Source organism: Schistocerca cancellata, chromosome 7, assembly GCF_023864275.1.
Source record: "Schistocerca cancellata isolate TAMUIC-IGC-003103 chromosome 7, iqSchCanc2.1, whole genome shotgun sequence".
NCBI lineage: Eukaryota > Metazoa > Arthropoda > Insecta > Orthoptera > Acrididae > Schistocerca > Schistocerca cancellata.
In genome coordinates, this window is record NC_064632.1 from 68,118,764 (window position 1) to 68,144,417 (window position 25,654).

Below are 25,654 nucleotides of genomic sequence, written 5' to 3' on the forward strand. Positions count from 1 at the left end.
GATACATCACATGATCACACTGACAGAACCACAGGCACATAGACACAGGCAACAGAGCATGCACAATGTCGGCACTAGTACAGTGTATATCCACCTTTCGCAGCAATGCAGGCTGCTATTCTCCCATGGAGACGATCGTAGAGATGCTGGATGTAGTCCTGTGGAACGGCTTGCCATGCCATTTCCACCTGGCGCCTCAGTTGGACCAGCGTTCGTGCTGGACGTGCAGACCGCGTGAGACGACGCTTCATCCAGTCCCAAACATGCTCAATGGGGGACAGATCCGGAGATCTTGCTGGCCAGGGTAGTTGACTTACACCTTCTAGAGCACGTTGGGTGGCACGGGATACATGCGGACGTGCATTGTCCTGTTGGAACAGCAAGTTCCCTTGCCGGTCTAGGAATGGTAGAACGATGGGTTCGATGACGGTTTGGATGTACCGTGCACTATTCAGTGTCCCCTCGACGATCACCAGTGGTGTACGGCCAGTGTAGGAGATCGCTCCCCACACCATGATGCCGGGTGTTGGCCCTGTGTGCCTCGGTCGTATGCAGTCCTGATTGTGGCGCTCACCTGCACGGCGCCAAACACACATACGACCATCATTGGCACCAAGGCAGAAGCGACTCTCATCGCTGAAGACGACACGTCTCCATTCGTCCCTCCATTCACGCCTGTCGCGACACCACTGGAGGCGGGCTGCACGATGTTGGGGCGTGAGCGGAAGACGGACTAACGGTGTGCGGGACCGTAGCCCAGCTTCATGGAGACGGTTGCGAATGGTCCTCGCCGATACCCCAGGAGCAACAGTGTCCCTAATTTGCTGGGAAGTGGCGGTGCAGTCCCCTACGGCACTGCGTAGGATCCTACGGGTTGGCGTGCATCCGTGCGTCGCTGCGGTCCGGTCCCAGGTCGACGGGCACGTGCACCTTCCGCCGACCACTGGCGACAACATCGATGTACTGTGGAGACCTCACGCCCCACGTGTTGAGCAATTCGGCGGTACGTCCACCCGTCCTCCCGCATGCCCACTATACGCCCTCGCTCAAAGTCCGTCAACTGCACATAAGGTTCACGTCCACGCTGTCGTGGCATGCTACCAGTGTTGAAGACTGCGATGGAGCTCCGTATGCCACGGCAAACTGGCTGACACTGACGGCGGCGGTGCACAAATGCTGCGCAGCTAGCACCATTCGCGGTTCCTGGTGTGTCCGCTGTGCTGTGCGTGTGATCATTGCTTGTACAGCCCTCTCGCAGTGTCCGGAGCAAGTATGGTGGGTCTGACACACCGGTGTCAATGTGTTCTTTTTTCCATTTCCAGGAGTGTATTAATTGTGCTTCTCAAGTAAGTGATAAATAATTAATATTTTTCATCAAATAAGTAATGGGAATGTGGTTGACAGTGTTGTCACCCGGATATGTTCCCAAATGTTACTTGAACATTGTATGTGCTGGGAGAAACTTGGATCTTATTTTTCTTTTTTCAATACTTTAGTTACATGGATAAATCATTCAATGTGAAATTTCTGCATCTCTTTAAAATGTATTACTATTGCAGACAAATAGCTCTCCATACAGTTTATTCTATTGTCATATCAGATTCAGATGTACATTTCCAATATAGCATGCAATTTCAAAGTGTGTGTACTTCATGAAGGTTCAAATGTGAGTGAACATTAAAACATGACATGGTACATTACAGATATAAACTCTTTCATTTCTTTTCCTTTTTTACATTGAAATATCATCATTTACAGTAGAGTCAGAGATTGGCAACAGTGAATGCCGAGATCTTCTTGCAATCATAGGCTGTTGTGTAAGCTGTGTCGGGGGCTGGCTCAGCACGTTTGGCTGCTACAATGAACATTCTGCTACTGGCATGTTGCATTGCTTGTACTATTGACATGAAACAGAAAAAGAAAGAACATTTAAATTTCCATAAAATCTTTAACGTATATTTAATTAATATAACCTCATCTGACCTCGATTCACTTAGGCAGGAAGTACAGCACTATATGAAAGTTTTAATACCTTGTCACAAAGGACAATCTACAGATGTTACAGTTCACAGGGCGGAACAACATGGTACTAAAAGGTTACGTAGCAGAGCATTTTGGTTTCACAGAGCTGCATTTTTGAACAGAGTGCCTTTAATAAGTTCTTTGTTTGTTTTTTGAGCCTCATTATTTCAGTCTCCACTTCACCTGAATCTAAACTATCACAAAATTACAAATGGCGAAAAGGTGTCTGAACAGTTTACATGTTACCATCCAATACTCTGAAGCAGCTGATAAATGTTATTACATTATTTCTGTCAGTTACAAATCATTTAGAAACAAAATTAGAAATTATATTTAAATATCAGGGATACTGTGCACACTGATGCTGACTTGCTATTAATAGCTGAACATTTTGTTATAGTTACTTAGGTAAGTGTGCTGTCTATGTTTTCCAGTTATAATGCCTTAGAATACTCAGTAGATTTTGAAATGTGATGGGTTTCTATGCAAAGTCTGTATTACGAGGGGTATTCAGTAAATAATGCAACACTTTTTTTTTCTTGGTCAATTTCAGATGAAGATTGTGGAATTTGTTGTGGTACATCATGAAATATTCCCGCTTCCGCCCCTACAGTTTCATGAAGTTCTGATCGGTGGCGACACTATACGTAGCCTTCAAAATGGTATCTGCAATGGAGGTGCATTCTAAGCAGGGAACTGTCATCGAGTGTCTTTTGGCAAAAAACCAAAGCATTGCAGATCTTGATAGATGCTTGCAGAGAGTCAGGAGAGACAAGATAGTGAGCAAAAGCATGGTGAGTCATTGGACAGGGCACCTGTCATCATCGCAACAAGGTCGTGCAAACCTGTCTGATCTGCATGCTGGCATGACGCGCACAGCTGTGACTCCTGCAATGTTGGAACACTCTGACACTCATGTGAGGTGACCTAGGGATCACAGTCGAACATCTCGCTGCTCTCTCTTGGTGGTGCTGACACAAACGTCTACCAAATGGCATACTCCAAAATGTGTGCCTGCTGGGTTCCTCACCACCCAACTGAAGACCATAAGGAGCAATGAAGGTCCTTTCTGCAAGATTGCTTGTGTGTTGTAAGGCTGATTGTGACAAATTTATCGTCACAGGCAATGAAACATGGATTCATCACTTTGAATTTGAAACAAAATGGTAATGAATGGAATGGTGTCACACCACCTCTCCTCTGAAGAAAAGGTTCAAAGCCACACCCTCAGCCAGTAGAGTCATGGTGATGGTCTTCTGGGACTCTGAATGGGTTATTCTGTTTGATGGCCTCCCTCGTCGTGCAACAGTCAACTTGGAAGTGTATTGTGCGACCCTCAGGAAATTGAAGAAATTACTGCAGCCTGCTCATTAACACAAAAATGTAAATAGACTTGTCATTCTCCATGACAAAAACAAGGCCTTGCACAAGTCTGCACACCTAAGAGCAGCTCACAAAAGTTCATTACACTGTTCTTCCTCATCCACCCTATGCACCTTCCATCTGGCCCAGTGAAGGATGCACTCTACGCAAAGCAGTACGGGGGCAATATGGAGGTTATTGATGTAGCAGCAAGATATTTGCTCCATTGGGACCAGTAGAGTGGGCATCATGCATACATACAGACCCAACCAGTAAGTTGGCGTAAGGCTGTTGCATTGAACAGAAATTATGCTGAAAAATAGAGTTTTGTAGCCATAAGAGTAGGGAATAATATGGTATATTGCAATTCTGGAAAAACCAACTACTTTCAGAAAAACACGTGTTGCGCTACTTATTGAATGCCTCTCGTAAAACAGCCAGATAGTAAAATTTTGTACGATTTCAGTTGCCGTAGATATGTTCAGGTTACTGTTTGATGATTTATAAGTGCAGATGATTATTATGACTCGCAATATTCGAATTCTTCATTTGTTTATGTAATCTGGTAAAATTATGGCCTTCAGACCCTCTCTTTCATCTGGCCATTTCAATCTCTTGATTCACCTGTGGCATTACACTGTTTCATTAAACTGTGTCATGTGAGAATTGAGCAACCTCCTGCCCTGTTATTAACTCTGTAGAAAATTTTCTAGTACACAGTATACTTATGTGTGTACAGTGGGAATTTCATTGCCTCTCAGCTACTCTGATTAAGATGACAGTTTCTGAATAGTTATTAGCAACAATCTACAATCTCAGAATCTCATTGCTCATGCATTGTGTATGGTGAAAATAAAGGTTTTTATTTGTTTTGTGGAAGCAGTTGATCCCTATCATCTTTGTGTTATCTGAATTCCAACAAAAATTGATCAACCTAAAATTGGTGTTGCATTGTTTGACTGCAGGTACCAGTTTATGACATCTTAACATTTGAAAACTTGTTACTATGTGCTGAATTTTTGTGTATTTCTTTGATGAGTAGTTGTTAACAAAGACTATATTTTGTACCATGAATTGTGATTCCTCCTCTTCCTCCTCCTTTTCCTCTTTGTCTTTTTCTACCAAATACAAATTTGATTTTCTTCAGATTAAATGCCAGGTCTGACGAACACCAAAGGTAATATTTAGTGCTAACATCCAACCTTTCTTTTATGTGGTATTATATAGTGTTATGTACAGGGTGAACCAGAACTCCACTGACAGACAAGCAGTGGTTGTTAATGGAAACTTTCTGAGTATTCTGGTATTAGCGACCCACAGTCTCTGGCGGCAGATTACAGAGTAATAATGTAATTATGATTTATTCAGCTTATTGCCACCATCAACCTTGTTTCTGAGAAAACACCTTAACAACAACGAGGAAACTTGTAACATGCAATAGCCAAAACACACAACACAAAGTAATGCAAAAACCCTCAGATGCAAACGTATTGTGACATCGCTGCCATTGGTGTGCTAACAGCTCAGCATAATCCCATCGTATCACTCTTCCGTTGCATTCATTGAACTTGTATACACGAGGTGCCTGTATGGCATAGTACTCCTGTGTATCACTGATAAAGCACCACTGACACCGGCAGAAAACAAAACACTAGACAGAATCAAGCAGTAGTGAATGCAAACTTGAGAGTGATGTGCTGAAGAAGGAATCACTGAGTCAAAAGCAGGTACCCCGAGGAATGGAAAAAAAGGCACAATGTGCAACTGTAAACATTTATACTGCCATGCACTATTTTCAGTGCAGTACCGATGCAAAGCTAATTAGGGCGAGAAACCAAATGAAATACAGTAACTCTGTAATTAACTGCTGGAGACTGTGAGTCTCTTACACCAAAATACTCAGGAGGTATGCCTGAACTGCTTCAGAAACTTTATTGGTGGAGTACTGCTTCACCTTGTACAATAGGATGAAATCATGATACTTAGGCTGTACAATCAGATGTTGAAATGCATGATGTATTTAAAATAAAACACTTGTGGGACAAAAAATTGGAAAAAATACCCTGTCAATTTTTTGTGAAACGATTTGTCAAAAATAAGGAATAAAATAGATTAAATAAACATATGATGTGCCTCTGAATGATGCTTGAAATTGTCATTTGATTATGCTTTAAACTGTGTACAGTAGTGGAGACACTTATACATTAGTGACAGAGGAAGACCACTGAGTGAAATTCCATCAGACAAGTATTCTCTATTGGTGGAGTTGTAAATGAAGGCAGTCGATTTTGGGCTCCTTCTGTGCACCTGATGTCACACATTCTCAGAGAACCAACAAGCATTTAGTATGGATCTGAGCACTCTGCTGTGAATGTTGTAGTCACTGAGAGCACTAAACATGATCATAGCGAGTTACTTGCTGAATTTTTCTTCCAGTTATGAGTTGTCATGGCTGGAATGGTGGTAAGCAACAAATTGTACAAAAGCAAGTGAGAAAGAGAATTTGCAGTACACACATTTTTGTCATGTGCAAAGCATCTTTATGTGTTAACCCCAACTGTCTTTCTGAAGCCAGCAGTGCTGCTGTCCCATCTGTTCCTTGACCTGCGTGAATCATCTTTGTTTGTGATTTGGGCTACAGTACTCTTTAAAATGATAAGATTCTAAGTTAATCATGTAGCTTTAAATTCTCAATCAGCCCTCACTTGCTCTTCACAGTAGGCTGTTTGACTGTTTCCTGGAAATTGTCTTAAATGATTAATCATGTCATTTTATGCTCCTAACATGCTTGTTTTCATCTTGGATTTCAGTATTCTTTAATAAAACTGTAAATGGTATTAAAATAATTTGAAAGTGCGCTAAAATGCTCCATTTGAGTCATGTGATGCCTGTTACGCCACTGGCTAGCTTGCTGCTCCTACTGTCACAAAGCTAATTCACAGAGATGTATTATTTTGGAATTTGGTTATCAGAAAATAGGTTACAAATGGTGTGGGGTGCCATACTGTAAAACCACATCTATAAAAACTCCTGTAAAGTTATTTTTGACTGTTTCAGAGAATGAGAAGCTGCCTAAAATGTGGTTGCCATGTACTGGAAATGTGTCTCCATGTCGACGTACAAGTTCCCTAACTTAATTAAAAATATCTTGCACTCGGAGTTTAGCATTAATTTTGCTCCAAGATATTCTTTTCTACTGTTATAAGGAAGGATAGATTCCTTCAGTGAAATTAAACTCCCTGTGAAAATTGACGACAGGTTCAGTATTACAGGCACTCTTTGGTAACTATACATTATTTGGCAGTGCAGTTGCTATGAAAAGGCGTGAAAGAGTATTTTAATTTATTTGTAAAATGACTCAGCAGTCCTCTCATGTGAAAATCAAATCACAGTTACAAAACTTCTTCACACTGATCGGGAACAGAGTATTGTTATGTTTTCTTTGCAATTTACGTGCACTTACATTTGTGGATGCTTTTCACACACGTCACATTGAAAATGATATTTTCTAGTTAATGTGACTACACAGTTTTTTCTTTAAAAACAATTTTTTAACTTCCTATTGTCTAGCTTGGGGTGTTTATTGTTTAAACTTTTGAAATTTCATCATCTTATATAAAGTTTGGAAATTGGGAGACAAGGTACTGGCAGAATTGAAGCTGTGAGGACTGGTTGTGATTTGTGCTTGAGTAGCTCAGATGGTAGAGCACTTGCCCCACGCAAGGCAGAGGTCCCAATTTTGAGTCTCGGTCCAGCACGCAGTTTTAATCTGCCAGGAAGTTTCATCTTGTATAAAGATGAAGTAAGTCTACTTCAAACACTGACATTAGTTTAAACTCAAAAATATCACAGCCCTTAAGTTTGTATTACCTGCACGTGGCAAGTGCTTTATATCTATTCATATGGAAAATCTCATCGTCCTATGCCTTCTTGTACTGTGGATGTGTGGTGATATCTTCACTACAAGCAATGCTTTCCAAACAAGTGAATTGTTTGTTTACAAAGTAAATGCATTTATCCTCTGTTGACTATTTCTCAAACTAAGATTAATGTGAAGCTGTGTATAATACATACCACCATTGAAACAACTGCTCCTGTCAGTTCTTGCTAAGATTTTTTTTTTGTATTTCATGTAAAACTTTTAAAAATACATAACCCTTTCATGATTCAAACATGAGACCTTTTCACTTGAGATGAGTTGTGCTGTCATTGTGCCTTCTGGGGGTAATAGCTATGCTAAGTGTCTCCTATAGAGGAAATCAGCTCTGAGATTTGGCAAGAATAATTTTATCATGACCATTAGTTGACACTCTAGTTATAATATACAGACTCATTTGCAAAATCTCTACAATTCCTTAGTTTTGAGTGAGTTTAATGATGTTGAAGGGAGCAGGGAAAAGAATATTCGTAGTTGCACATAGTGCCACTCTAAATGTGTGGAGCGTAAATGCATCAACTTTTGCATGGTTTCCACTATCACTGTCTACAAAATTCCTCTCTGTTGTTACCTAAAAGTTGTAATTGCATTTTCCACCAGTAAATAGCTAATCTATTTGCAGAAAAAGTACATAAAAACCTTGTAACTTTGGCTAACACTCCTGTAAAACATGTGAACTTTTCTTATTCCTAGTCAGTGATGTTACCAGAACTTGAGCCAATAACAGAGCATTTTCGATCATGTCACCAAATATTAATATTTAATGAGTTTTAAGCTTTAATTGTGTAAAAATGACAGATATTTTGTGAGAATATTGATCGTAAATGCTAATTTAATGTTATAATCAATCAGAATAACAACTATCTGAACCATCTTTTAACATATGAAAATAGCCTATTTCTAGCATCATTCAAAGGCAAATAAGTTACTTCTTATTTTTAGACAAATCATTTCACAGAACTTTTGACTGTCCCCCCTCCCCCTGCCCCCTCCTCCAAATGTTTTAAGTTCTGTTCAGAAAGCATAAAATATAACACATTTCAATATCAATCTGTTTTCAATATTATTATTATTATTATTATTATTATTATTATTATTATTATTAAGAGTACATAGATCAAGAGAAAGAATAAAAGATACAATTTATACTGTGATTTGATATGTTTTGGCACAGCAGCAGCTGTTTATGAAATATTTCAATTTTGCCTCAAATCACTGATTAAGTTCTTGTAATTTCTCTGATTACATTCAAGCAATGAACTCTTTGTTAACAGAAGTGGACTTCAATTGGTCAATTTGATACCATATTTGGTCTTTTATTGCTCTTCATTTGACTATGAAAATTTGGAAAAGAATCTGTTGTGTAATTTGTGGAGGGTCTTTTTTTGCTCTGTTCAAACATCTGACCAATAAATCATCACATTACCACCCATAGTTGAATCTTTAATTCTTTAAGTAGAAGTTCATGTGTAGTTGTGGGCAAAACACAGAGTATGTATTACTGTGGTAAGCATTTGGTTATTTATCATAGATTTATTACTACCATTGTGGCTGCTTTATTTCCTTTAGCCAACTATGTGAAAATTCATTTATTTTAAAATCTGCCACAAAGTATTGACAGTTCTATGATGAAGGACATTGTCTGCAAAAAACCTATTCATTTATATCATTTGGTTTCAGTTCATTTGCTTGTATTCACTGCAGGAGATTTTGTTAATTTTTTGCAAAATTTTAAACAAAATTTTTGGGATTACAGTGAAGCTAATCTTCCTCAACATGCACGCAAGGTTGCAGTCAAGGAATTACAACGGCTTAGTAAAATGTCACCCATGAGTCCTGAGACTGGAATAATAATGCGCTACGTTGAACTGATGGTTGATCTCCCATGGTCTAAATCTTCTGTAGAGACATTAGATTTGAATAAAGCTAGACAGGTAAGACATTTCTTGGATGTTACATGTATGTAATTAATCTAATACACTAATCTATAACATAATGATGATGAATATATTGTAACATTACAATTAAATTTTATCTGTCCTAAGTTCTCTCTTGGTCTGAAATTGTGGGCGACTCTTTTAATTCCTGTTCAGTTCAGTTGGTCCAGTCCTTTTCATGCTTTAACATATACAGGTATATCAAGTCCAGAAAGTTTGGTGTTTGCCTTTCACTTGAAATGTGATCATTTTATATGTGTATGGACGGTTATTCGTAAGTGCCCCGGGGTTTCAGAAGATGGGTACATGAAAACTAAAATAAAACAATGGAAAATCCAGGTGGGAATGTAACAGTATTATGAAAAGGAAAGTTGCCACTCTCCGAATAATGGAGTTACTGAGTCGCAGGTAGGCACAACAAAAAGACTATCACAAATAAAGCTTTCAGCCAGTAAGGAATTTGTCAAAAATAGACGACAGACACACGCGCCCACACACACACTCATGCAAACACAACTCGCACATACAACTGTAGTTCCATGCAACTGAAACCACACTGTGAGCAGCAGCACCAGTGCATGATGGGAGTGGCGACTGGGTGGGGGTAAGGAGGAGGCTGGGGCGGGGAGGGGGAGAGATAGTACGGTATAGGTGGCAGACAGTGAAGTGCTGCAGGTTAGACGGAGGGCAGGGGAGGGAGAGGTGGGGAGGACGGGTAGCAGAAAAGGAGAGAAGTAAAAAGACTGGGTGCAATGGTGGAATAAGGGATGTGTAGTGCTGAAATGGGAACAGGGAAGGTGGTGGATGGGTGAGGACAGTGACTAACAACTAATAGAACTAGATGCAAGACCTGTCCCATACATCCTCCCACCACCACCTACTCCAGTCCGGTCACGAACATCACCCATCCCATCAAAGGCAGGGCTACATGTGAAAACAGTCATGTGATTTACAAGTTGAGCTGCAACCACTGTGCTGCATTCTATGTGGGCATGACAACCACTAAAGATGTTAATCCGCATGAATGCCCACCAACAAACTGTGGTCAAGAAACAAGTGGACCACCTTGGTGCTGAGCTTGCTGCCAAAGATGTCATCCTCCATTTCAATGACTGCTTCACAGCCTGTGCCATATGGATCCTTCCCACCAACACAAGCTTTTTTGAATTGTGCATGTGTGAACTTTCCCTGCAATACATCCTACGTTCCCATAATGCTCCTGGCCTCAAACTTTGTTGGTCACTGTCCTCACCTATCCAGCTCCTTCCCTGTTCTCATTCCACCACTACACAGCCTTGTTTTACTTCCCTCCTTTTCTGCTACCCCATCCTCCCCACCTCTCCCCTGCCCTCCGTCTAACCTGCAGCCCTTCACTGTCCACCACCCCTACTCTTTTATCCCTCCCCCTCCCCACCCTAGCTCGCACACAAGTTTTTAACCGACATTGCAGGTGCTCATTATGGGTACCTGTTGCGACATGGCAAAAGTCAATACAGTAGTCAAATTTTTGCCACACACATGCCAACATGTCATGGTCGATATTGTGACCACTTAATTGTCCTTCCTTGCAACTCTTCAGAATAAAGTGGCAATGAAAGCAGGAACACATTATCTTTGACATAACCTCTAAAGGAGAAATTACACAGGGTTAAGTTAGGCAACTGTGGGGGGCCACTGAAGTCATTGTGAGAAACATGCCCAATCCAGTGCTGAGACAGTTGGGCATTGAGGTAATCTAGACCATTAGAAAGAAAGACTGATGGGGCACATCCTTGTTGCAAAATTAGATCTCCATTGTCTTACTGTAATTGTGGAATATGCCATTGCTGCAGAATGCCCAGGTGCACAAAATGAGTCACAGTTTCCCCTGCAAATAAAAATGGTCCATAAACTTTTGAAGGGGACATGGCACAAAAGATGTTTATTTATGTGAATCATCAGTGTGTTCCATGATGTAGTGTAGATATTCTATGACCCTAACACCTGATTTTCTTTCTAGGCACATGAAATATGGTTTTGTTACTGAAAACAAACATCCATCTTCCTCCAGTTGTCATTGAAAGTCATTACGACTGTCAGAATGAAGATCATTGTACCGAACATTCAGCACATGTAACAACTGCTGCCGGTATGGTTCTACATGCAGTTGTGTCAGACAGTTGCCTCCAGTATATGCAGTTTTCTGCTTGTGTGTGTAATTTATTTCTTCTGGCTCCCGATGAATAATTCCCGCACATGCACCTCCTTCCCTGCACATGATTCCGGCTGGCCTGTTGTCTTCGCACCACATGAGCAGCCAGTCTCACAGAACATGGATTGTTTTATCCGTTGAAGCTTTTACCCGATATATGGTGTGAAATCATCAGAGAACCATAACATTTGATTCAAATTTAGTGACTTCAAAGACACAAAATGCATGCATTCCTCCAAACATGTAATGTTCTGACATGTCTGCCCCCTAATGGCTCATTCTGCATCTATGCCATGGCGTGTACTATGAACTGAAACTTAGAGAGATGCTCTATCAACTGATATGTGTCATTTTGCTGTATGTCTTGTAATTTCCACTCGGCATCCTCTGAAACATGGGAGAAACTTGTGAATAAACCTGTACTCAACTGTAATTTCGTTATTTCGTGATCTGACGTAAAGAATTTCTGACCTTCTATGGAGTTGTCCTTCACACTGTCAAAATGAATGAAATTGTGGTCTAAAATAATGGTAGTGTGTATAATGTGTTGCAAAGTCCATTGGTAAGCAATCATCTCCATAATCAAAGGTTCAGTGTTTGTTCTCCAGTTGATCCCAGGCATTCTTCTGCCATGAAACTTTCACCCATGGTTCTGTTTTGTGTATCTGGAACAAAGTGGAGTAGCACTGTAGTTTGTATCCAACATCAAAATATAGGACCTCCTATAACTTAATTGGGTGTCAGTCATCACATCGAAGGAAGCAATAAAACTGTTCCTAAAAGCAATGTGATCTTTGAACCGATCTTCAGGGTTCACCAGCACACTGAAAATAAGATGTACACTGATAAGCCAAAACATTATGACCACTGCCCAACATGATGTTGGATGCCACCTGGTGACATTGCAGGCACATGACGTGGTAACGAAAGTATGTAAATGGAGCAGACATTGATGAGGGATCCCCGTAGTGAAGATATGGGCTGCAGATGGGGGAAATCCATTGAGGTAAGCAACTTTGGCACCAGGCAGATTATTATTACGCAGAGCCTGTGAATGAGTATCTTGAATGTTACTGTCATGAGCATCTATGAAAAGAGGTAAGGCAGTGAAACTTCCACTACGCACCATATGGGTGGATGTCGGCGGCTCTTCACAGAATTTTTGGTTCGGAGGCTTGTCTGTTCTGAAAACTGGGATAGATGGTGACATGTGCCAACTCTGCCAAAAGAGCACAATGCTGGTACACACACAAGTGTTTTAGAGTTCACCGTTCATCATACATTGTTGAACATTGAGCTCCGCAGCAGACCACGCCTATGTATTCACATGTTGACCCAACAAAATCACCAATTACGATTGCATGGGCACAGGACCATCAGGATTTGACCATCAGTCAATGGAGATGTCAGCTCTTTGGGTGAATCACATTTTTGCTGCACTAGGTCGATGGTTGTCTCCACAGACGCTGTCATTGATGTGAACAGTGTCTTGAAATGTGCAGTGCGCTATGGATACAGGATGGTGGGAGCAGTATTATGCTATGGGAGACATTCTCCTGCACCTCTGTGGGATCTGTGGTAGTAGCACACTGACAGCTGTGAACCACCTGCATCCCTTCATGCTTGATGTTTTCCTCGATGGTGAGTCATCTTTCAGCAATATAATTGTCTGTATCTTGCAGCCAGAACCATGCTACTGTGGTTTGAGAAGCATTATAGAGAAGTCACGTTGATGTTTCGGCAACCAAATTGGCCTGATGTAAATCCTGTGGAACCCATCAGGGTCACTATTGGGCACCATTACTGTGTATGCAAATTAGCAGCCTGTTATGTATGCGAATTATATGGCCTGTGCATAGCCATCTAATGCCACAAACCTGCCAACAAACTGTCGGATCCTGATGTGCCGGGTCAGTGATATATTTCATTCAAAAGGCGGAGAAACAAGCTATTAAGCAGGTGGTCATAATGTTTTGGCTCATCAATGTATACTTGAAAATTTTATTGTCTTTCCCAGTTCAATATTTATACTTTTTTGCGTGCAGGATTTGGATGCTGACCATTATGGACTCGCAAGACTGAAGCGTCGTGTCCTGGAGCACTTGGCAGTCCGGCAGCTGAGAGATGGGCTGCGGGGACCATTGCTGTGTTTTGTTGGACCTCCAGGGGTTGGGAAAACCAGTGTTGGCAGATCCATTGCACATTCCCTTGGACGCAGTTTTCATCGGTGAGCATGTTGTCTGTCTGTCATTTCCTGTTTCAGTAATCTCTTAAGGCTGTGTTTATTAGTTATAGTTGATCTGTGGGTCATATGTTAATTGCATGTGGTAATTTTCTCTACCTGACTGTAATTTGAAGTATGTTTTCCTGCTTAGTTATTCATTATAAACAAGGTAACATGCATTTAGGTGCAGTAAATTGGATGTGACAAAGAATGAAATGAATGATTGTGGCATATAGATCATTTTGCTGATTATTGAGGTTGTCATAGTCTTCCTCTTGAAGCATTCTGTGAAGTAACAAGGCTAACAGCATACTTTAAATAAAATTACATATGATGTACAATGCAGTGAAGAGACTTTCTTTGAACTTGCACTTACTAAATGCTGGACTGAGAAATTAGCAGACAGCAAATAGTTATAGAGTGAGCTCCCAGTTATCAAGTTTGTGGATTATCCATACATAGTTTGATGACTTATTGAAAAAGAAGAAGAAAGAATCCTGAAGTCTTCTGTCATCATTAGATAATGTTTTCGTTTAGAATACGCTACTGTGCACACTACTCATGTTTTACTTCCTGAAGACGTAGCAGGCCCCAGTCTCATTGCCAGACATCCCTGAAATATTTTTCATTGTTTCCCATGTTACCTTTTTTTTAAAATATATGAACATGACCTCCTAATGTATCTACAGCCGGTTTATTATCTAAATGTTTGCTTAGCTCTTTAACTTGGAGCCAAAAGTCATTAATTTCCAACTGTTGTTTCAGATAAGTGACATGTAAATAATGCTGTGGGCTTTTCCATTAAGAATATGTATTTTGGATTATCTGTATCTTTCAATTATCCATGGAATCTCTTGCCTATAATTATATGGATAATGAGGAGCTCGCTGTACTTAGATACCTAATGAAAGTGTATGCTATCCAGTGATAACTGAGGGTAACAGCTGATCTGTTTGCTGATTTATTCCAACAAAAACCAATGGAGAATATGTATCATTGTAAAGGACTGTGAATCAAAGTAAATTAGTTTATGGTAACAGCCCTGTAAAATTTTTCAAGAAACACAAATGTCAACTTTTTCCCATAAAAATGGGTTATACTCAGGAAAGAGGTGCTAAGAGAAAAAGGTGGAAGAATAGCAGATGGTCTCCATGGGAACAGTTCCATAAGTATTCAGACAGATTTTTCACTATCACAGAAAATGTGAAAACGTGTATATGTATTCTGGAAAGGCCCGTTAACCTAACTCACCTTAAGTGAGTCCAGAGAAAAAAGAAAAGTATACATACACACATAAAGACTCAAAAAATTAGTTGAAGAAGATTATAAAGGAAAAGACACTGGATCTGATATCAGAAATTAACTGGTATGGTGGTGATGACTGGATGCAGTGGCTTGCCAATCCACTGACAGTCATACTTAAGAAAACGAAGAAGGCAGATTTATCATCTACTTTTGTTGTCGTTGCAAGTGTTGGTGTTTATAATATGGGTAGTGGGATGGACAAGTACACTACCAGATGTTCTCGTTGAGTACAAATATGCACTTAGTGTTAGCTTTGATTAATAGGTAATTTAATTTTAAAGATAAGTAAATGGTTCAACATAAATTATTTATAAAAAATATCATTTTGAGAGGATTCAATTTGAAGAAAAGTTTACCGAGGTGGAGCTGATACTACTGCTCATTGGACATGCATCTTAATTTCAATTTGCCCTTACATGGAACAGAGATAATACCATTTACCTGGATCACTGATAATGAGTAGTAAAAGATACACTGCCATAAAAAATTACAACACCTGGAAAAATGATGTCACTTTTGATCTGATGACAGAATATACCACCGGGGGGATGGTGGGTGTACTGATAATATCAGTGTCCTTTGCCAGCGAATCACATTGTGGCCTAGCTACCAGAGGGCCACATGTGCACACCATTTTAAACGGTGTGCTTACAGCCAAAAGGCTAAGCATGGTGCAGACATGTAGAGCAAGCAACCATGTCACAACAGTGCACATGTGCTTCCTGCAATTAATTTAGCAAGATTGAGGGGGTCAACTTGTGGCCTACAAGTGGCAGAATATCATTTTGGAGAATTACCACAGATGTTGAAGATGGAATATCAGTTGTGCAGTGATGCTGGCAGCAGGGGGCAGGTGAGGGCTTTCCACTCAGACAAGATTGTGGATGTCCATGTAGCAGTCTCCTGCCAAGTGTGTCGTTTGTAAGGGCAGCAGTGGCAGAACATGTAGTTTCCACTGTACGTACAAGACCAGATGTGACCTCATAAGTATCAACAAAATGTTATGAACCAGTTACTTGCACACACACCTCTGTCCTATCTTCCACTTTCACCACGGCATTGACCGATGTAGGTAACACAGTGATTAGCGCACTGAACTGCTAGTTCAGGAAGACGAACATTCAAATCTGTCTCTGGATACAGAGCGTGCAAACGCTGGTATGGTTCCTTTGAGAGAGCATGGCTGGTTCCTTGCCCACAAGTGAAACACTAAGAGCTTGTGCTCCATCTCTGAAGGCCTCAATGTCAGCAGGCTGTTAAACTCTAGTCTGCCTCCTCCCTCCACAGCATTAATGTGCACTGCTTGACTGGTTCCATCAGAGGATCAATTGGAGGATGGACTGATGAACCATGGTCTTCAGTCTGAAATTAAATTCTACCTGTATGCAAGTGATGGTTGTTTGCACTGATGACGTGGACCTGGTGAGTGCTATCTCGAAAAGTGCATTAGTCTGCGACACATAGATCCTTCCCCAGGCCATATGGTCTGGGATATGATGAGATACAACCCTCATTCGCCTTTGCTCTTCGGGTGGGGAACACTAACCAGCACTTGGTACATGCAGAATGCTGTTAGACCAGTTGTTCTGCTGTTCTTATAACAGGAAGGTGATGTGCTGTTTCAATGGGATAATGCTCGCTCACAAGCTGTATGTAAAACTCAGTGTGCTCTGCAAACGAACAGCAGCTTCCCTGCTTGTGCGATTGTCAGACTTACCACCATTTGAGTACGTGTGGCTCATGATAGGACAACAAGTGACTCATGCTTCTTGTCCACCTACAACTCTCACAGAACTAGGGGAACAGATTGGGTAGAATTGGAATAACATATCTCCAGACTGTATTGGTCACCTTCATGTTTGTCTGCATACCAAAGCCAGTGCCTGCTTTGAGGTGCATGGAGGCTACGTTGCATACTAATATGGATATTTCAGCAAGGTTCCTCACCTTCCAGTCCCCCTGGACTAACCCTCCACTAACCTATTGTCTACACCATTCCTTTCCTGTCCAGATTGAATATTGCCCTCTCCCACCACTCTCTCCCCCTCCCCCCCCCCATGTGGGCATCCTCTCTCTCTCCTTCCACACCCTTCTCCCCCCCCCCCCACCTCGTTCACCCTCCACCCTCTCCTGCCTTTCTCTCCCCCTCCACCTCTCTCCCTATCTCATTCCCATCTCCACCCCTTTTTCACCCCACTCTTTTCTCGCATCTCCCTCCTCATCTCCATTTTCTCCTATCTTTATGTCCTTTCTCCTCACCTTCCCCCTCCCTCTCTCTGGCTCTTCTAAGACATAGCTTCTGAACTCCTTTAATCTCCTTGTGCAGCCACTGAGTCAAAAGACCTGCCTTTACACTGTCCTGTTACCTGATCCTCACCTCATGCATCCTTCATCCTTCCCTATGCACGACCCACCTCCATATTCCCAGGCAATTGCTACTGATAATCGATGGGGCACCACAGCTACCGGTATGTACCTGTGTGTGTGTGTGTGTGTGTGTGTGTGTGTGTGTGTGTGTGTGTGTGAGAGAGAGAGAGAGAGAGAGAGAGAGAGAGAGAGAGAGAGAGAGTGAGAGTATGTTTGTACATCTGCTAAAAAAAAACAAGAGGTCGAAAGGTTATATAAATACTGTTTACTGTTGATGGTGATAAACATATCATTTAGAAGCAAAAGATTCAATTATTGAAAAACTGTATAAAATAAAAACATGCAGGATGGGAAACTGCCTTTCATTCGTGACATTGTTTCCTTCAAATTCAGGAAAAGGAAGAAAGTCCATGTACATTTACTGCTTCCAATGCAAAGCAAAAACTTGGGGCTGATGGTGTCATTATTACAGAATGACAATATGCACGGAGCATATATCGGGTAGTCAGAGAACCAGAACAGTAAAAATTGTTTCGCCTTCAATTGCATGATACCCCGTATAGAAAATAAAACATTTAAATGAAATAAATGCTAGGAAAAAAATAAAGAGCACCTAATTTTACTATAAACCTGCTGCACTGTATTATTTAGTTGGTCCTGTAACCAAAGAAAGACTGTGTTTTTCTCAGTTCCAAGTAACTTTGGTCCAATTTGTGTCTATGTCTGTCTCACACTCACAGCCTAACAGATAAAAAAGGAGATAAAACTTCGGCAAAGAAAATTAGACCTTGTATTGTTTGATCCAGAATGTGGACATGATGCACAAGAAGGAATTAAAGAGTTTAATCCTCGAGTAGCATGCTGTTTTCAATAACACGAGCGGATCTGTGGCATATTTTGTGCACGTCTAAGGAATAGCTGTCTTTATGTTATTAAGGTAAACATATATTAGCAAAATCATAGTTTAATCTTTACGTAACTAAATAATGACAAAATAAACATACTTAATATGAGCTAAAGCACTGTTTACTTGAACTGTAATGAAATAAGCTTTCATTATATCACACTGTTGTCACAGACAGGTGTTACTCCTCAGTAATAATGCACTCGAAGCATTAAACAGTGCAGTTGCATCAGATCCTAGCCAGCTGCTTGTTTGATTACTAATTATCTCGTAGATACATGCCTCATTGTGTGTTTGTGCTGCTTGCTCATAATCTGTGCCATTTTCTTGCACAGATCATAAATTTTTTCTCTCCTAACTTGGTGTTTATTTTATATGACTACTGCTGCTTGGATGTATGACAACATAACTTATTACTGTGTCAGCTGAAGCAATAAAAAAGAAATAGGTATGGGCTTGGAATCATGAAAAAAATGATGGACTGGTGCAAAATGATATTATTTGTGAATGGCACACTTTATATATAGGCATGCTTGCTCGAGGATTAAAATAAGGAAATTATCTGCAGATCATTTATTAAAACATACATTGCATTTGTTCTCACCTTCTGTTGCCATGCTGACATGTAGGAAGGTGGTACCAAGTATGATAAGCCTAGAGAAAGGGGGAGGGGGGTGAGGTAAATATGCCTAAGATTCCTTCTTAAATGTGATTATCATCTTGATGTTCCACAATGCTGTATTTATGGTCCTTCTGTGTGAAATGTTGAACATGGACCATCATTAATTTAAAACACACAAAAGACAGTGCAAGTGTGACTACATGTAAGAAAGCATATGATGTTGGTATAGTTACCATACTGAAGTAGCAGTTCACAGCAAGTCATCAATAGCATAATAACAGTCAGTCCAAATGAGATCCAACAATGTGTATCAGAGCATTCCAGCAGATTGAGTAATTGACATGCAGAGGGATGAGCACCAAGTTAAACAATTAGGCTGTGTCAACATTGTTTAATGACAGCCCACTGTCAAAGGGCTTATTTATGTACTACCCACCTTGGGCAGTGATATGCTGTCCTCTGTGTGAGAGACTGCTTTCAACTGCATGTTTATCCCAGTTGAGATGTTGATATTGACATCTGATTACTGTTCTCTCTGTTTTATTCTTCACAGTCTGTTTCGTACATTATATTATGTAATTATTATAGTATGCCATTTCCTGTGTCTATACTCTGGGTGTGTCTATGATTGTAGGATTTCATTGGGTGGTGTGAGCAACCAGTCTGATATCAGAGGACACAGGCGCACATATATTGGGGCTATGCCAGGACGTATAATACAAGGACTTAAAAATGTTGGAGTGAATAATCCAGTTTTTCTGTTGGATGAAGTAGACAAGCTGGTATGTCTTGAATAAGAATGAATAAAGTTAGCAATTATGTAAAAACTTCATAATTGTATATAATAATAATGATACTTATTTTCATGCAGGGAACAAGTGCTGTAAATGGAGACCCAGCAGCTGCCTTACTGGAGGTGCTTGATCCTGAGCAGAACTGTACATTTGTCGATCATTACTTAAATGTTCCATTTGATTTATCAAAAGTGATGTTCATTGCAACAGCCAACACCACGAAAACAATACCTCCAGCATTACTCGACCGTATGGAGGTGATACACATACCAGGCTACACACAGGTATTTGGGTTCAACTTTTTAGTTGTTTATGCACTCATTTGTGATGTTAGTTCCCAACTTCATTATGATCCTGACGTTTACAGGAAGAGAAACTTCATATTGCTACAAGGCACCTTTTCCCAAAACAGCTGGAACTCCATGGACTGACGAAAGAACATTTGCAAATTCCAGATGAAAGCTTCAAGTTAATGAGTATGTAATATTATCTTTGAATATGAATTAAGAAAAAAATGTAACTTTCATGAATAAAAAAATAATCGTTTAGTAAATATCATATTCGTGCAATTGTAAAGAAAATAATGTTAACTCTTCGCAGTTTCTGACTACACACGTGAAGCAGGTGTAAGAACACTGGAACGGAAGATAGGTGCCCTGTGCCGAGCTGTTGCAGTGATGGTTGTTGAATCAAAAAATTCAACGAAGCCACTGAAATTACCTGTTGTTTTGACCGAGGCATCAGTGGAGGAAATTTTGGGAGTGAGTTTAGAATTTTTGTTGACAGTATATTGTGTTGTTAATTGTATAAATAAACAAAGAATGTTCATGAATGCTGATCAGTTTGTCTGCTGGACAACATTTGAGATGTATTTTTTTCCTATTTCATTGGGGCGTAATAGTCTAAGTATGTGTAATATCAAATTTGATGTTTGCTATTCTGAAAAATTATAAAGTTGTCCTTTTATAAAATTTAATATTCCATTGACAGCAGGAGGTAAGAGATGTTATTACTTACTTTGCCTGTTGTGATGGAAAATATTCTTAAAGAGTAAATGCATTAGGAAGTGTAGTAATTACTCTTCTGGTATTTCCTAGTGCTCTGTATCGAAAGATGTTTGTCTCCCCCTATCCACAAAACAGGTGTTTCCCTCTCATCCTCCAATCTGTGATCTGTCCTTCCTTTTTAATTTTCACCAACCCGTTTCTCTCTCTTCCTCAAGAAGGAAACCATCAGTTCCTAAAACTAGGTTATTGTCATGTATTTTTGTATAAGCCTATTGCCAGTACTGATATTTTGCCTGCTGAAGGTAAGTTCTTGTTGTGGCAGGGTGTATACAACCCGGGAGATCTGGGAAAAACTCGTGAATTTTTTCATCCAGGAAAAAACTGGGAAAAACTTGGGAATTGTTTAGAATTCTGGGAATTTTTCATTGTTTTAGTTATCAGTTAAATTTTTGTGATTTTTTTACTAGTAAGAACCAATAATCTAACAAAGGATATTACTGTATCCCGCTACTGCAGAATAATACTGCAGCAACAAAACATGAACGAGAGAAAAGAAAAACGAAAATAAAACTTAAGTTGCAAAGGAAATGCGCCGTATACAACAATAAAACAGGGTTCATACAAGCGTCTGCCAACAGCAAAGTGTGTCAAAGGTTTTAGGAAGACTATGCAATGCTTTATAACAACAAATTGCCTCCGATGAGTGTGACATGACAACTGTTTAAATTAGATTCGTTTGAGCTGTTGCGGGTGCGCTCTTGAACATGCGCAGTTGAGTCGCGTATGAGTAATACCTTCTCCCGCTTCTGGTTACAGAAGTGTGGCTGGGTGCCACTACTTAATATTGCTCCAGTCCGGAAATATAGTAAATCTGGGCTGATGCACAGAACAGTCTGAGTTGAGGTGGGGAGTTTCTACGTGATCTGTGTTTACGTTCAGTGATTTTGTTGTTTCATCTTCATTTATTGCTTTCACGTTAAATGATAACAAAAGGGATTTTTATAGCCAGGAGCTATCAAATGGATTAAAATATGTTTGCATAATTACAGAAGGCTAAAATATGTTATTAGTTTCAGATTTTATTTCCACTTTTCTGACAGTCAAGCATTAATCGCCTTACAGAACAATGAAGTAAAGAGATTTGGCTTAAAATTAATCTTGTTTGCTGAGGCAGTCAATTTATTTGAAACGAAGTGTTTAATTTCATACTATTGGCTAGTTTCAACTTCTGCTACATTTCAAGTGCACGTATGGCATTATGCCATAATAAAGAACCAAACATGAGATAGTACAGTACTGGTACTCCAAGAAAATTTACAAACGAATGTGCCTTTTAAGCTGAATTATACATTTTAGTATGGTTCATGAAATTCTGACGATCTTGAAGTATCGTCTGATGTCTTGTTTCTTTTATAACATATGTAAGATCTTTTAATGTTTTACATGTACAAACGTATGGACTTAATGGTTTGAAAAGCGTTACATTCAAAGCAGATTTCCTTTTACGCAAGATGAACTATGTGCAGGAATGTACGATGAATTTCTTAAATCACAAAGCGTTTGACTCTCATTTAAAAAATCAACTCTTTGAGGGCGACCATTCAGAAGAATTTCGAGCCCAGATCAGACATTTACGTCGTTATTAAAAATTTTACTGGCACATTTGTGTGATGTATCTTAAAGTGTAACACGCACAAAAAAGATCAACATTATATGTGGAAGCTTAGCTTCTCTTCCAGCTTATTAATCTTAAAGACCAATATTATATGTGAATGCTATGTATATTAATTTAAACCATTAACTTTTCTTATTTGTGTGTTCGTGCTACTGAAAAGTGGTCTTGATATTGGCTTTGTATATCACGTGTCCTACGTTGCCATCAGCTGGCGGGATCACATGACATGAGCTATGACTGTCTTACAAAATTGCATCGCAATCTCGATTTCAATGCTTCGGAAAGTAACATGCGGTGTTTGGTGGAATTCAAATTTATACCTTTGTAATATGAAAAGATGCAGAGTACATGTTGCTGCACATCAAAGGTCTTTCAAAAAGTGTTTTTCCCCCCTGAGTTTCGTTTTCTAAGGTGCCGGGAAATTCTAATCCAGTATATAAAACCATAAACATTCAACGGATTGATGAGTTTTACTGTGCTGAGGAAAGGCATACTGTTACTTAACACGGAATTGTATTGTCACCCAGGAGAAAGTATATTTTTAACTGGGAAATCCAGGAATTTTTTTTCCCTTGTCCACGTATACACCCTGTGTGGTCTTCAGTCAAAAGATTGGTTTGCTCCAGCTCTCCATTAGTCTGTTGCATCTAAGTCTGTTCATCTCTGCATAACTATTGCACCCAACATCTATTTGAACCTGCTTACTGTATTTGAGCTTTTGTTTCCCTCTATAATTTTTACCCTCCACAGTTCCCTCCATTGCCAAATTGACAGTTCCTTGGTGCATCAAAATGTGTCCTATCAACCTATCCGTTTGTTTAATTGAGATGTGCTATGACTTGATTTTTCTCTTGATTCGATTCAGCACCTTCTCATTAGTGACATGATCCACCTGTATACCCCTCAGTATTCTTTCATAGCACCACATTTCAAAAGCTTCTGTTCCCTTCATGCCTGAACTGCTAATTGACCACTTCCATACAAGGCTACACTCATGACAACATCTTCACAAAGAAGTTCCTAATACAGTATAACCCCACTTTTATGTTCCCGGAATTAATGTTTTCCCGCTGTTTATGACATTTTTTTATAGTTCCTGTCAAATTTTGTATGTCCACAATGTTAAATTGCACCTGATTTTGCATCAACATATTTATAATTTTCCCATGATATTACCAAAAAAAATGTTCGTGGAGGAAAAAATGTTGCTGGCATTATATTGGTCATCTTGTTTACATACATACATACGTCGTGTTTACATACATTATCTGGTTAAGTTTCTTGACACCAGGGCACTCTACTCAGTGGACTTGAACTGGTAAATGTGTAAATATTGGAACAATTCATGCCATCTCTCCCACCACTGCCGAGCTCTACTTGGCATGGTGGCTGATGGGAGTAACTAGGTTTGTTCGAATAAATATTTCACAACCAATTACCACCCTTTCCAAACTGTCTCTGCTGCACAAATGCAGTTTCGTGATTGTTGTGATCATTGTGACACCTTTGTCAAACCATATTTAGCGTGAAACTTCCAGGCAGATTGAAACTGTGTGCCAAATCGAGACTCGAACTTGGGACCAAGTTTGAGTCTCTGTCTGGTGCACAGTTTTAATCTGCCAGGAAGTTTCATATCAGCACACACTCCACTGCAGAGAGAGTGAGTTTGATTCTGGTAACATACTAAGCATGTTTCAGTGTTTGGCCACTTGTAGCGCTAGTTGACACCATCATTCACTTTACATTGCTCAAATGTTTTTTGCTTTAACACAGTGCCAGTCATGTAATTTTTTTTTCATGCTGAGCATAGCATGTTTCGAGAAATTATTCTCGTTGTCAAGTGCAGTATTGACATATGTATTTTTTTGTGATGTTACACAAACTAACAATGTGTGTGGTTTTCCACATAACTGAGGAAGCACAGTACCTGATAACCACAAAAAGTCGACTACAGTGCAAGAGACGCAGAATATTCAAACACAATACAAAATACGTATGTACATATATACACTTGATAACAAGAAAAAATTCTTGAAACACATTATTTAAAAAATGAATGACAGCTGTAGGCTTTCAGGAACATTGATTATGACGTATGAAATTGAGTCAAACTTTCCTACTTTCCAGATAGTTATCAGTTCCAGTCACATCAGCAGTTTTTATTGGATAATAAACCTTGATTAGATAATAAACAAGCCCCCTGCCAGATCTTTTGATACCTGTTATGTACGTATACCACACATAAAGTGCGAAAATGCAACGGGGTATCCTATTTGTAACTTTTACAGTTTATAAAGTTTTTTACATTTTACATTTTCCTGCATTTTACACCTCTTTTTAGTCCCTTGAAAAGTGGGTTTCACAGTACTTAGATTTGTATTAGACTTTAAGAAATTTATCTTTTTCCAAAATGCTTTACTTGCTGTAGCCAGTCTACATGTTGTAAAATGACAGAGTGGGATTACACTTGCTGATTTGATTGATTCCATGTCAACTTGAATACCTGATAGCACAGTAGTATTTTCTACTTGCACGCTGTGTCCACTGTTTAGCTTGTGTATTCATATGTTTACAACTGTATGAACTTTATTTCAATTTACATTTAGATATTTACGCAACTCTCGGTTACTTATACAATATTATTATATAGAATTGTAGAACAATTTTTGCATTACGGGCATGTTAGTAGTAAAAGTATTGAGTGTTATTGCCTTTCTACACTGCAGATCATAGTACAATATTTAGAAATATTATGATTGTAAGAGATGATGTAATTTATGTCATGTGTAAATTTGTAAATCCTTAAAATTTTGATTGTAATTTTGTCAAAATGATTTTTCCAGTAATGTAAAATTACGTTGTCGTTATTGTTATGTTATTTAAGACAGCACTGCAGAGATAACATGTGGCAGTTGTAGAATTTTCCCTCTGTGTGGAGTGCAATCCGTACCAGTTAGCATAATTTTTACAAAGCTGATTGTAAATTTTTCAGATAGTAAAAAATGTGTCATGTACATTATTTAGTAGAGTCCTACACATGGAAACTAGTCCAGGCTACAAAAGCTTCAACTGCAGCACAGTCAGTTTTTACCCGTTGACAAGAGATTAAAATCAAAGTCAAGTTGTATAGCTATTGGCTAGTTAGAATTTTGTATCCTCTCTATTTTGATGTCTCGTTTTCTACTCTAATTATCTCAGCAGTGTCTGATTTAAAAAGACTACATTCCATTGCCTTTGTTTTACCTTAGTTGATGTGTATCTTATAATTCTTTTCATGTCACTATCCATTCCATTCAACTAAGTCCTT

At 39.5% G+C, this 25,654-nt stretch overlaps 1 protein-coding gene across 1 annotated transcript in view; it reads left to right on the forward strand.

Moving 5' to 3' along the window:
• Positions 1 to 25,654, forward strand: part of LOC126092265 (lon protease homolog 2, peroxisomal-like) — a 112,542-nt gene that overhangs the window by 67,590 nt on the left and 19,298 nt on the right. Inside the window, exons 7-12 of the mRNA XM_049907780.1 lie at positions 9,078 to 9,255; positions 13,495 to 13,676; positions 19,506 to 19,653; positions 19,743 to 19,949; positions 20,033 to 20,141; positions 20,266 to 20,426. Of these exons, the coding sequence (XP_049763737.1) occupies positions 9,078 to 9,255; positions 13,495 to 13,676; positions 19,506 to 19,653; positions 19,743 to 19,949; positions 20,033 to 20,141; positions 20,266 to 20,426 (985 nt within the window). The remainder of the gene's footprint in view (positions 1 to 9,077; positions 9,256 to 13,494; positions 13,677 to 19,505; positions 19,654 to 19,742; positions 19,950 to 20,032; positions 20,142 to 20,265; positions 20,427 to 25,654) is intronic.